Consider the following 14,195-nt stretch of genomic DNA (forward strand, 5'->3'; position numbering starts at 1 on the left):
AGGCACCTCTCACATCCATTCCAGCCTCTACCACTGGCCTGCTCAGTCCCTGTCTCCCTCTAGTTGCTGTAACCCATCACCCACTGTCTAGTTTCTAGTCCTACAATGTGCTCCCCCCGCAACGACTACATAATCTGTTTGCCAAGCAAACTCTGACTACAGGACACCTTTTAAAAAATACTCTTTATCCATTTTTCATAATTTTTCATAACTTTTCAATTTTTTACCCTGTGTATGGTTCCTGTTCCTCATGGCCCCACGTTCCACACACAGAGTAACAAAGCCCACACACCAAAAAAACCTTCCGTGGCTCCATGTTGCACACAGATGAAGTCAGACTTCTTAGCCTGGCTTTTGGTGCCCCTGATGAGGTGGCTCCAAGTTCCCCGGTGAGCCTCAGGCCAGCCATACTTGAACTGCCACATATTCCTTGAACAGGTTGTGTTCTTCCTCTGCTCCATGCCTTACGATATGTCTCTCTACCTATTCTATAGGATACATCATATCCACCTAGAATTCTCTATCCCTCCTTTGCGCCAGATAACTGCGAGTCATCCTCCAAAACCCTGCTCAAACAAGTCACCTCTTTGATGCAGCCCTCACACCAATCCCCTGCCAGGCACAGCACACCTCCTCCTGAGCTCCCGGGGGACATGGGAGAGCCCCTTGCAGGTGCACATCACACTGGAGTCCTGCAAGGGCAAGGACTGTGTCTCCTTCATCCCTGGGCCCCAGTATTCCTCTGAACAGTGTCTGGGGGCAGAGCTGGCTTCAGTAAGGGTTTGTCACACGAGCTGGATGATAAACAGACACTAAACTGCTCTGGGGGGGGGTGTTTTAAATTGGGATCTAGTGTGGAATAGGTGAAAACATGTTGTCATTAAAAATGCAATCCAGGGGTTAAAGCCTCTGCCTTAGGCTCAGGTCATGGTCCCAGGGTCCTGGGATCGAGCCCTGCTTCGGGCTCTCTGCTTGGCGGGGAGCCTGCTTCCCCCTCTCTCCCTGCCTGCCTCTCTGCCTACTTGTGATCTTTGTCTGTCAAATAAATAAATAAAATCTTAAAAAAAAAAAAAAGTGCAACCCAGGGTAGCTTGCATTTCTTACTGAGAGGTGGTGGTTGCCTTTCTTTATGATGGATGTAGTACCACAGTCCCAGGCCCTGGCTTCATGTCCCTGCCCTGCTACTAACTAGCTGGGCAGAAGTCAGATCCCTCACTTTGGACCACTCTTTTCTCACATGGGGAATGAGGCAACGTGAGAGTCCCTCTAGCACTCTAACGCTATCATTGGATCTGGAGCTCTAAGATGGGTTCTTTCCACATACAAAAGTAATGTTACTTGGTTGAGGGTTGAAAGAGACTTTGAAGGTCATTCAGTCCCACTCACAACCTGATGCCTGAATCCTCTCTACAGCCCTGCCAAGCAGGTTAGCTGCTGCTGGAACTGTTCCCATGATGGAGATCTATCTCCTAAGGCGGCCCATTTTAAATGTGGGCATTTGATTGATCAGAGCCTTTCTTCTAAGTCAAAACCCTGTCTACACATGACCCATATTTTTTTACCCTAAGCAACTGTTATCTCTCTGCTCCTATGGGTCACAGGGCACTGGCTGTGGCATTGAGACACAAGGAAAGAAATGACAAAGAAACACTTAACCTGTGACTTGATCAACCAGGATTCGAGAGGTGATGATACGGCCATACTGCGAGAAAAGCTGCTCCAGTTCCTTCTGGGTCATGGTTTTGGGAAGGCCGCTAACGTAGAGGTTAGCATCCCTGATTGAGGCAGAGCTCGGACGGGCATATGAGACCTAGGAAAAGGCAAGAGGAGCTAAATCCATTATAGCAACACCCTCCAAGTAGAGGCTGAGTCCACAACTGAGATGGCAGTGCCTCGTCTATCATTCTAACTCATGGTGTCAGTTTAAATAACTCAGTAGTTCAGAGTCTTAGCTACTCTTGTAATAGTAGTGAGAATCAGGAGAACAGCAATAGAGGAACAAAAGGAAAGTTGACTATAACTTAAAACAAATGCACAGATAAGGGTCTCTAAGTGCAGAACAAAATAGCTACTGTATGGCAGCTGTTAAATGCAGAACTACCCACGCAAGGAGTTCTGAAGATTTACCTCCTGGATGTGGGTGTATAGATGATTTACTGTATCCAACACATAATAATCTTTGAATAAACCAAAAAAAAAAAAAAAAAAACCTCCAAGAAATTCTGCTCTGCAGATTTCTCTCCTTGCCACCCTCCCCACCCCCCAGCCCTTCGTTTTCAACACATTAAAGTGATCAGGTTCTCTGCAAGATTTTTTATGTCCCATCCTTTGTGTTGTTCCAATCTGCTCCCACAAGGTCTGCTCTCACTGAATGACAAAGTGCTGGTGAAACGGGGCTTCATGAACATCTGCTTGTGAAACTGGATCTGTGACCTTGTCATAACATCTGCAAGAACCAGTTGCCGTCTAACTTTGAGCAGGAGCAGATAAAACCACAATCAACAAAATGAGGGCGGGGGGGGGGGGACAGGAGGGAGGGAGAGGGCAGGGGGAGAAAGAAGCGAGCCTCACGAATGGTTATAATAAGTTCGACTTTGTAAATTTGTCCTCCCAGATCTCTCAACTGCTTTTTTTTCCCCCAAAAAGCTAACACAGAAGTGTAAACAGATCTGAAATTCCATCTGCAAGAAGCCAAATCTGTAGCAGTACACATAAGCAAAGCAAACCCCAGCAGTCATTAATTTTAGACTTTCATTTACTTATTTATTTATTTTTTAAGAAAACAACATCAGACATTTGAAATATAATTTACAGCTAGTCTAACAAAAGCACTTTCCTGCTAAAGCTATTTCTGGGGCAGTTATGGCTCAGAATAGATGATGAAAACAGTCATTTCAGAGCACATCTGACAATGTTGGACAGGAAGGGACCTATATGGCTTAGCATTTTTCAGTTGGGAGTTTTATTTGATCCATATAACCAATTTACAAGGCCTGCTAAGACTACAGAGGTGTGTGTGTGTGTTCTGCACACACACACAAACGTGTGTACATAAGAAAGCGTACATGTTAAACTGGACCCTTGGCATTAAGAACTAAACCTTGAGCAGTGAAGCCGACCTTGCATCTGAGAATGGGTCTGGTGGTGGATCTAGCAAAGGGGAATGAATGCTGCTGAGCAGACACCTCGCCCTTGGCACTCTTCCCCTCTCCGGGACAGAGATGCCGACCGAGTCCCTTTATGGATTCCACACTGAAAAATAGATGTTGACTCAACAGATAAAATGATATGAGTGACAAATCTGGCTCACTGGTCTCCTCCTGCTGATGGAGTGAGTCGGCCTATCTGCAGTATCTACCTCTTCCAGGAACTCGGGGGTGCCCTCTGTAAGCTCCTTCCCAGCACAGGGCTGGCATGCAAAGGGATCTTTACGTGGCTGGTCCCTGGGGAGTGGGGGCTGAGTTTCATGTGACTGCGTGGACAGAGAATCACTCCACACAAGGCTCTCATACCCCATCCTTTAAGGAACAAAGTCTTTCCAGGTGATAACCCAGCAGAACTGTTTTTCAGGCATGAGAAGGGAGCAGTAGGGAGAAGGAAATAAGAACGTTGTAGTGATATGTTCATGGTAATGAGAGTTACCCCTGTCTCACCAGTGCCAATTATTAGACAAATTAATTATCCGAATGACCTTTGCATTGACCTAAAACATATCCTCCTACTTCTATGTCCTTGCTTGTGGGGAAAATTTTTCCATGTACTTTCTCAGGCCCTGATCCTATTCTCCTTTAAGGCCCAGCTCCAATGCCATTTTCTCGAGGCAGCTTTCCCTGATCTTACCTCCTTCTAAAAATCCCCCTAGTAGGGCTTTCAGTGAACTGCACCCACAGTACTTGCTTAACCTGTTCGGACCTTGAGTCACCATCTTTCTATCTAGTCTCCTGATCATCTATTTTGCTGATCCCCTTGTGGTCATGGTGTGTGTGTGTGTGTGTGTGTGTCTGTCTGTCTGTCTTGTTCATTTTTGTGGCTCTAGCTCCGAGCACAGAGCCAGATACCTGCAGGATGTTCAACACTTATGAAAAGAATAAAGGAATACACCCACTCTTTGGGGCTAACTGCAACTTGGATTCCTCCACTTAAGGGGAATCAACAAGAGTTAATCATAGAATCATAGACTCATGCATCCAGAATCATAGCTGGGTTTCCCTATCAAGCTAAGAACTAAGGGACAGGTTTCCTATTCCCCAGTGTCTGGGATTGGAAGGACTGAAAGAAGACTGTTCTATGACTAGACATCACCCAGAGGCCTTCTCTAAGCAAACATTTCCCGAGGATCTACTATGAACCAGGCACAGTGCTATGTGCTAGGGATGCATAATAAACAAGAAAAAAGAGTGGTCTCTTGCCCTAAAGGATTTCCAAGTCCAATGGGGACAAGAGACAACACACAGGAGGCACCCAACATGACCCAACATGAGTCAAATACTCTTATGGGCCAATTATCACAATGCCCCAAGATTGTGCTCTTTCAGGGCTATATCACTGGGACAGGAACACTGAGAAGGGGAGAATAATATCCCTTTTAATTAAGGGCTAAAAGGGCCAGGAAAAAGACAGAGCTGAGATGAGACTGGTGGTGAGACATGTGTATGTTGGGGTCAAGGAATGGTGGCCTAGTGATAGCTCTCCAAGGACAAATAAGATGATGAAGGTGAAGAGCTTATTGCAGTGCCTGTGTGAAACCCAATAAATGCACAATGGAGAGTAATGACCTTGACACCCAATGGTCTGGGCAGCCAGAGATGGGGGAGGGAGTGGGCTGGAAACAGACCTGCTAGGAAAAGGAGCTGGTACTGGAGAGTCAATGACAGGACAAAACCATTTCCCCAAACCTCATCCAGGGAGAATTACTGCCAAAGATCACAGCCACAGAGCAATAACAAGTCCCAAAGGTGGACAGCAGCAGTTTGAACATTCACCAAACCTAACTCCTGCTTACTTTTTCTCCTTGACTTGGAGTCTTAAGTCCCTTGTTCACTTAGTCCCCTGGCCTGTCCAGGAAATCTGTAGAAGTGGGTGTGGGCAAAAATGACAGAAAAGGGATCTCTCTACATTTATTATCCAAATGCTCATCCTGGTATTTGCACATCTCAAGTGGCTTCATTCCTTTATGAAATCCCAAGTGACTACAAGTGTCAGGCACATCGTTGTGCTGAAACATTTCTCAAAAATGATGCACTTCTAGCCCCGGCAGACAGCCAGCCAGGCTTTGCTGGTTTGTTCACCCCACTAAACTAGTGGCCTGGAGCCCAGTCCTTCCAATGCTGAAGGCAGAGCCCTAGAGAGTCCCAGGCTTCAGACCATCAGGATCCCGCTCAATTCATTCATCCAGGATCTCTGAAGACAATACTGGCATTTCTAGGCTGGCACTGATCTTGCTCTGGAGCTCAGAAAGAGCTGGGAGTGGGGAAGCTACTCCTCTCTCTCTAGGTAAGTGTGGTCCAAAGGCAGGTGACTTTACAAATGATGTTGATAAAAGATATGTAGTCTCGGGGCACCTGGGTGGTTCAGTGGGTTAAGCCTCTGCCTTCAGCTCAGGTCATGATCTCAGGGATCGAGCCCCACATTGGGCTCTCTGCTCAGTGGGGAGCCTCCTTCCCCCCCCCCCTCTGCCTGCCTCTCTGCCTACTTGTGATCTCTCTCTGTCCAATAAATAAATCTTTAAAAAATATATTATTAAAAAAAAAAAAGATATGTAGTCTCTCCAAACTCCCCATCTCCGCAGGCTTACCCTAACCTTGACCCTCTGCAAGAGTGACAGTACAGTGTGGAGTTTATGAGTCCTGACTGTGGGCTGGCTCTGGCACTCATTAGCTGTGACCTTGGGCAAGTAATTTGATCTTGATAAATCTCAGTTTCTTTACTCATATAAAGGGGGATGATTTTCTTTCGGTGAGTTATTGTAAAGAGTTGAGATAATAGATTTAATGTGTATAGTGCATTCCTAGAATTTAGCAGCTATTTAGTACATATTATTATGGGGTATGTACTATGGGCTTTCGTGGGGCAGTGTGGGACTCTAGCCCCCATTGGGATACAACTTACAATTTTACCACACAAGCAAACATCTGGGATACCACCAGTGAGCAGCTATAGAGGCACCACTGTCCTCCTCCATCAGCCTGGTGGCATCTGGGTCATCCTTTACTACTTCACTGCCATGAATTTCTTCGAGCACATTCCTACAGATTCCACTGTACTTCCCAGTTTCCATGAAGTACTTTCCATTTTCCAAAGTGACTTCATAAGGCTGCTGTCAGTGATTCTCACCAAGGTGGTACAGCAGGCATTGGCATTTGTCACTAACAGGGCAACGGAAACAGGGCTGGGGGTGCCCCTCCCCCACACACCAGCTCACAGCCAGGGGTTGGCCTGGGCTGGGTGGGAGGAACAGCACAGCCTAGGGAAAAACGTTTCCACAAGTCCTCTGGCAACCCCTCACATCCTGTCTAACCTGCCACGTTACAGTAAAGGGAGAGGGCTCGGAAAGCATGGTAAAGGCTTGGTTTGGGTGCTGGGAGGCTGGTAAGATTAGAAAAGGCATCCTTCTCTGCCTTGGGAAGGTGCTTCATTCATCAAATACTGGCACTAGAAGATAAGAGTTCATTCATTCCTCCCCTTCCAGGACACTTCCTGGGGGTAGGTCCCCTGCTGGGTGCTCTGCTTCAACCATGGTCCAGTGAGGAAGGGAGCAAATAAGTGAGTGCAGTACAGATGGCTGTTCCTGGCAAGGAACACTCCCGCTCCCAGTGTTAGCTTCCATGTGCAGGGAGCCCTTGGAGTAGGACTGTAGGCCTCTCCGTGCCCCGTCACCACCTCCTCTCCAGGGGAAGACTGGAGGGACCATTCGAACAGGCTTTGGTAAGGGCGATGGGCACAGGAGCCTCAGCTGCTGCCTGCCTCCTCCCTTCTGGCAGCCACTTTCTGTTCCAGGCTCTATACTCTGTGATGCAGGTTCTGCTCTCATATGGGGAGTCCTGTGGTGTCCATAGCACCTGTGACAGGGACTGTCAGTCTGTCAAAGTGTGGGGATCTGTGTCAGAAAGCCCATTGTGTTCAGGAAATCCATCTTGGATGTAATCCGTAATAAAGGTGACCTTAGGATTTAATACGCTCTTCTTTTTTGTCTTATCTCTCAATTGGTTTATAGCTAGGATGTGGAAGACAAGGCCATCACTTGTTAGGCCCCTTCGAATTGTAAGAAGGATCTCATTGACTGGATGTTTTCATGGGCTAGGCATTCTATTCACAAAACTGCTAATCTCTACAACCGTGGTTCACGGTAAGCAGAAATAAAGGTGACAGGTGTCATTGGTGATCCTGGAAGAAAGCACTCTCCTTGAAATCCACTTCACAGAAACTCGGTGCCAAAAGTGGCCTCACAGTTTCTAGGTGAGATCCTAGGCAGCTGGCCACCTGCCTTTTATGTTACACAGGAAGCTTACTGCTTCATGAGGTGTCCTGCTCATTTACTGGCCATCCCTGATTAGGGGTAAGTTCATTCCTCTACTGAATTCAAATGTGTCTCTTCTACAGCTTCCATCCTTCTCCAATTTCTATTCTAGCTACACACACTAGGAGCACCCTTCTGTCTGAATCACCCTTTATCCCGTGGGTTTCTCTCACTGATAGGTGCTAGTTAGAGCATCAGGTAACTGTATTTTGAGACAGGCCACTCCAAGGAAGTTCTTGCTTATGTTACTTTAACTGACACTGAGCATCTATTCTGGAATTCTGAAAAGAGACAAAGGTCAAGAGCGAGGGCTGTGGGGCTAGAAAGATAGGGATTTAAACCCCGACTGCTTACTAGTGGTGTAAGCTTGGGGAAAGTAACTTAACCTTTCCGAGATGTATCACCTGAGTAACATAGTTTAGAAGATTTCTAACAGAGCACTTGGAGCATTAAACAAGCTAATGCAAATAAGTTATACGCAAGCAATGAATCATGGACCACTACATCAAAACTAATGATGTATTGTATGGTGACTAACACAACATAATAATAAAATTATAAAAACATAAAATAAACAAGCTAATGCATATAAGATTTCTAGGCACTATGGGGATCCTGGGTGGCTCAGTCAGTTAAACACCTGATTCTTAATTTCAGGGTCATGAGATCAAGCCCTGTGTCCTGGCTCTGTGCTCAGCAGGGAGTCTGCTTGAGATTCTCTCTCTCCCTCTCTCTCTGCCCCTCAACTCTGTCTCTCTGTCTCTGTCTCTCAAATAAATAAACACATCTTAAAAAAAAAAAGTTTCAAGGCACTATGCCTGGCACACAGAAAGTGCTCAATAAATAGCAGCTTTGCTGTAACTGCTATGGTCTTACATGAGACTCTGGGAGTATAGAGATGAATATAACAGTCCTTGACATCTAGTCCTTGAGTCTAGCAGAGAAGACACACACAGAGACCTATCATTTCAGATCAGGCTGCAGATTTTCCCCAATCTGTTGCAACACCCTACTCTCTGAGTGAGCACAAACTCCCCAGAGAATACAGATCCCAGGGGGGATATTCATTCCAAAGAGCCCAGGAGAATGGCAGCAGAGTACAGACTCTGGTGCTGCCAGGGCCTTCGAGGAGCAAACCCTTGCAGATACCTCTGATCCCACCTCCAGGAGCAGGGAGAGAAGAAAGAAGCCAGCTGTTTCCTAGAAACAACAGCTTTGATTGTGAGGATCAGCTTACCCCTGTGCCTAAGGCTGCAGCCCTGCCCACAGGCAGAACAGGTATCTGCTTATGTGGCCCCATTCCTCATACTTTCCTCCACCTGTCACCTGATACATGATATTCTTTTACCAGAGGCAAGACCCAACGGTAATATTTCTAATGAGCCCCGATGGTACCACTTCTCCCTGCTCGAAACTTTCAGTGGTTCTCCAGCACCTTGTGATGGTGATCAAATGCCTCATTTGAGCATTCAAGGCCCTCCGAGATCTGGGCCAACTTCTCACCTCCTGCTAATGCTCCGTGCACTCTGTGCTACAGTTCAAATTTAAAAAGGTCAGTTTTCTGAATATGCACTTCACGTCTCTACTTCTGTCTTTGTTCTTGCTATTTGTTCACCATCATGTCAAAGTGAACCCCTGCCCATCCATACAGACCCTGTCTGAATACTGCCTCCTCCAAGAGGCCCAGGTACAAATGACTGCTGTCTCCTTGAACTCTTTAGCTGGTATACATTTCCATGGCCGCAGCTATCACAATACCTCCATCAAGGAGTTTAAGAGTATCCAAGAATATCAGGAGGGTATCTGGCATACAGTAGCTGGAAAAATACTTCTTTTAAAAAAATGGTGTAGTGATCTGCTCGTATGCCTACAACTTTAACGAAGTCCATCAAATTGGCCTTACTTAGTAGAAAGATCTTGCCGTCTGTCTCGTGGCCCCCAGAAAGGAGAGATGTGTTAAAGGTTTCATGGGCTGATTGGTGGAAGAGCTGGTCTCAGAGATGAAGACACTCAGTCTTCTCACTAAACTGCACCTCCTGACTCTTGCTCTCTGTTAGACCGATAAGGTGACTGATGCCACCTGGGAGTTGCATTATACTTCCCACTATACAAAGCCTCTATATATGGTGCCTGAGGCTTAACAAGACTCAAAACTCTTTCCTTACATTTTTAAAAAGCATCTTTGAAGCATGTACATCTCTGAAACATGCAGACAGGAAACAGACTTCCCCTCTCATGTAACTTTCACCCAGGGATAACCCTATTCACTTTTGCCTTCATTCTGGGGAGCATTACTTGGGCAACCGACTATAAACTATGAGGACCCAGAAGTGAGGCATTATTTGTTCCATTTTCTAGATGACATACTCTGGTTCAGTGAGATGAAGTACTTGTCCAAGGTCACATAGTCGAACTAAGACAAAGCTGGATATTGACTCCAAGATCTGGGATCTTTCCACTATGTCAGGCTAATGTGGACCGTGAAATAAAAGCTGTGTGCTTGGCACAAATGGCTGCTTTCCCTGGAAAGTTACCAAGCTGACAAGATCATGCTCTAATATTTTATTAGTTAGGTTGTTAGAGCTGGAAGACACCATTTTGCAGATGAGGAAATGCATCCAGAGAAGTAAAAGTAAGTCATCAAAGGTCATCCTGGTGGTTTTTGACAGAGTTGGGACTTGACTGATTCTTCATCGTAACTCAATGCTCTTTCAAATGGACAACAAAAGGAAGGGGGATTGGCTCTATGATCTTTGACGGACCAGCTGATTTGCTCTGGGGCTTCATGATAGTCCCGGAGAAGAGATTATTCCCCACAGCCACTACTGTTTCAGGCCAGCACCGTCCAGTAGAACTTTCTGGGATCACGAAAATGTTCTAGATCTGAGGTGTTCGATGGTGGCTACTAGCTACATGTGGCTACCCAACACTTCCAATGTACCCAGCATGACTGAGGAATGGAACTTTTCATTTTACTCAATTTTAATTAATTTAAATTCAAATTTAAAAAGCCATAGGTAGCTGGTGGCTACTATACTGGACAGAAGAGACTGAAGCCCAGAAACCACACAAAAATACAGAATCTCAGAGCTCAAGGGTGAGACCCCAGTGTGGTATAGGAATCTCTCCTATGTCATCCCCAATGACTCCATCCGAATGTCCCTGACAATCAGAGACTCACTACCACCCAAGGCAAATGTTCTACCCTGAGAGCTGCATGGGGTCTCTTCCCGGATTCTTGAAATACAAGATTGCACTTCAGAGTCCCTGCAGACTTCTTTTCCCGTAGGAACAAGGAAGCAACCATGGTGGATGAATTTGGGAGTGCAGCACCATCTTTGCCATCTTCCCCGTTTGCCTCTGCACAACCCGTAGACTGTCTCTTTAAAACGTAGAACTGAGAATGGGACACAGACACGAAGGACAGTTGACCAGAGTGGGTTCCTGGAATCTGGAATCCACAATTCTAACACAGCCAAGGTGAGCTGGCTTTTCTAAGGCAGCTCACACCCCCCTGATGGTTTCTTTCACACTTGTAGACAACTAAAGCACCCAAGCCCCATTCCACACACTTCTGAAAACCTACGTGTCCTCTCAACCCATACCTGATTTGCTTTTGTAATCCAGATCCAGGACACAGTGGATGACCTTTAAGATATTGGAATTATAACAACCTCACTGGGCAGAGAGAACAGGGACGTGCTAGGTCGATCCTTCAAACTCTTACACAGGTATCTGAAATTATTCACCCAGATGAAGTTAGCAGGGCACTGGGAAGCAGAGCAGGCAAACAAGCTCTCTCAGGAGAGAAAGAGCAGCCCGCTACAATGGGGGATAAACGGGTGTCCGGTTCCCACTGCTGTGGATGTGTGCCCTCTCTTGGCTCCTTGGGGATTCAGTGATCCAGCCTCCCCTGCTGACCTTGGCAGGGAAGTGCTCCCACACTGTTCTGACTATAGCTGTCGTGGGGGAGGAGAGAAAAGTGCCTTTTTATTATTAATAAGACTGAGGGAGGCAGTCTATCATTTCTGGGTGGGGTGTTACCCGTCAGCAAAAAATGATCTGCTAACTCTCCGGGAAGCATTAAGAGCAGTGATAGGAGAAATAATTGCTTATGCCGAGTGCAAAGAAAAGATGCTTCAGCAGAACAAAGGCCTTTAGCAAGGCAGGTGGATGGTGGGGTGAGGGAGGGGCAGTGCCCTGATGACCCTTGGCAAGAGGAAGAGGTGGGAGGGGCAGACTGGACCCTGCAAGACTCCAGTGTGGAGAGATCCCCTGGAGGCACCGTTAGCGCTATTAGAAGAATAAAGCCAGGATGGAGAAATGGCTAAGAGGCATTATGGCACAGAGATGCCAGAATACAGGAACTCAGTTCGTTCTTCTTCGCAGAGAAGGAAGTTTTTTCCTTCTGAAAAAGCCCTCACTCACACCTTCCCCTTCTCCAGTCCTGCTCCCTCTGGAGCTGGGCTGCGGCCTTGTGATAAAGCTCCCTTCCTACTCTCACAGCGCCTCTCCTGACTGCCTGCCAACCCTCCTGGGTTCACTCTGTATGGCAGAGGCAGCCTTTTGTCCCCTCATCCCTGTTCCAGTCCTGATATCACTCACACCTCTAGTTTGCATAAGAGTTTTCCTCTGGGAATGTTTTCTTTAAAGTCATATTTTTCTAAATTGAATAATAGCTATATGCAATTATTAGAAAAAGACACAAAATCATTTGTAAACCTGTAATGCAATGACAAAAGGAAGGAAATATATAAAAACACTGTTACAGTATTGAGTTGGGAATGGCTGATACTGCCTTCATTATATGATAATGTGTTCTCCAAATTATTTATAAATAAGCATGCCTTGCTTTTAAAATGAGTAAAAAAGTTTCTAAAAATCTCATGAAAACCAGTGTCTAAGGATGACAAACACCTTCAACCTGCAAGCTGCTGGTTTCATCTGTCAAACACCCTAAGTGACACACCATTGCCAGATGAGCCTTCTTGGAACTTTACTTTGTACAGGTCCCTCTCCTGCTCAAACTCACACAGTTTCCTTCTTCCTGCCCCTCCACACCAAACCAGTGGAAGCCCCTGCATCCCTAAGACTGCCCTATCCCATTGCATTAGAGTTGGTCCATTGCATGTCTGTGACCCCCACAAGACAGGAGCCCTCACGGAGGCAGAGCAGTGAACACTCCTTTACTCCTGCTCCTCGAACTTAAGTTAAAATCCAAACTGGCATCCCATTACTCTGAAAGGTTTATTGGGAGTGATTCCAAACCCTCATATCCACTTCAGATCACTTTTTATTCAGTGTAACTTGAATATCAATCCAAACTTTTTGTAAAGATTTTGTAAAGATATCCCTTTTGAAGGTACTACAGACCATCTAATTTTCTTTGTTACTAATTAAGACAGCAAAGAGCTGGACCACTCCGCTGGATTCAATGGAGTGCTTCCCATCAAGAGGCTGAAATTACAGTGTGAATTCAGAAGCTGCTGTTTTAGAATGCATGGAGAGAGGAGAGAGCCCAGGACTGCGACATCTGGTGTGCGGTTAAGGAGAACCGAGAATCATTTCCCAGAGCCCACAGCCATTTCACCCAATGGTTCCTAGAGTCTAAAGTGATTTCTGTTGGAGAGAAGTGAGGAAAGAAGCTGAACAATTAGCACTCTCAAAGCCCTAAACAGGGCAAAGCATCTCCACTGGGTCCAGAGTTGAAATCCTGAGAAAAGACCCAATTTCCCAAGTGGAGCTCTAGGCTGGTCTGGCAGACTAGATATGTAAGCCCATGGTCCATGCCCCATGCCTCTCTGACACACGTGGATGGGAGAATCCCCAGTGCACTGCCACCCCTAGGTCATCTAAATCCCAGGACCTGGCACAGAGCCTGGAAAGCAGGGATTCAAGAAGAAAACGACCTGAAGTCAATTCTCTCCCCAGGTCTATCCCCTATGGTCCTAACCACAGGTCTGTTTACTGAAGAAACTGGAGGGATCATACAATTTGTTGGCTTTTTATATCTCCTTCCCATGCCAGGGAGTATGACCTGTGTGTGTGCAGAGACAATACACACCCACACAATCTTACAGAACACATGTGCTGTTGAACAAACACACAGTGTGACCTTCCAACGCTTACGGCGCATTGCCAGAGTTATTTCTGAAGCACACTTGCTGACTTCAAATCTCACTTGCCAACTGTGTGATCGTGGGTAAGTCTCCTAACCTCTCTGGGCCTTCCTTTCCTCAACTGTATGAAGGAGTGAATAGAACCTTCTTATAAGGGTTATCTTAAGAAGTAGAGTTAATGCATGTAAAGCATCCACCCCGAGAGATGTTTCAAGGATTAAATCCTATCAAGCATGTAAATAGGCTAGAATACTGTTGGACACAGAGTAAATATTCAATATAAGGTAGCATTACTATTATTCATTGTTAGTATAAGTATAATAAGTAATCATTATTATTTCCTTCTTGGGGCAGAACGCTTCAAAGGACCTTCAGATGCTAACTCAGCTCAGCTGCTGGTCACTTGTTTGCCTTTGGACAAGTCATTTCATCTTTCAGCCTGGCCACTTTTCCCCATGAAACAAGTTATAAACCAGGGAATAATCCCTCTGTAGTCACATGTCTGCAAACATGTACTAGATGTTCCTAGGAGATCACTGTAACACACGCTCTGAAGAATG

At 46.0% G+C, this 14,195-nt stretch overlaps 1 protein-coding gene across 6 annotated transcripts in view; it reads right to left on the reverse strand.

Moving 5' to 3' along the window:
• The window catches only part of ELAVL4 (ELAV like RNA binding protein 4), a 144,785-nt gene that overhangs the window by 8,276 nt on the left and 122,314 nt on the right, over window positions 1-14,195 (reverse strand). For all 6 annotated transcript variants that reach the window (XM_045979531.1, XM_045979539.1, XM_045979546.1 and 3 more), the window contains one exon: window positions 1,657-1,810. In XM_045979531.1, the coding sequence (XP_045835487.1) occupies window positions 1,657-1,810 (154 nt within the window). The remainder of the gene's footprint in view (window positions 1-1,656; window positions 1,811-14,195) is intronic.

This window comes from Meles meles, chromosome 1, assembly GCF_922984935.1.
Source record: "Meles meles chromosome 1, mMelMel3.1 paternal haplotype, whole genome shotgun sequence".
Lineage (NCBI taxonomy): Eukaryota > Metazoa > Chordata > Mammalia > Carnivora > Mustelidae > Meles > Meles meles.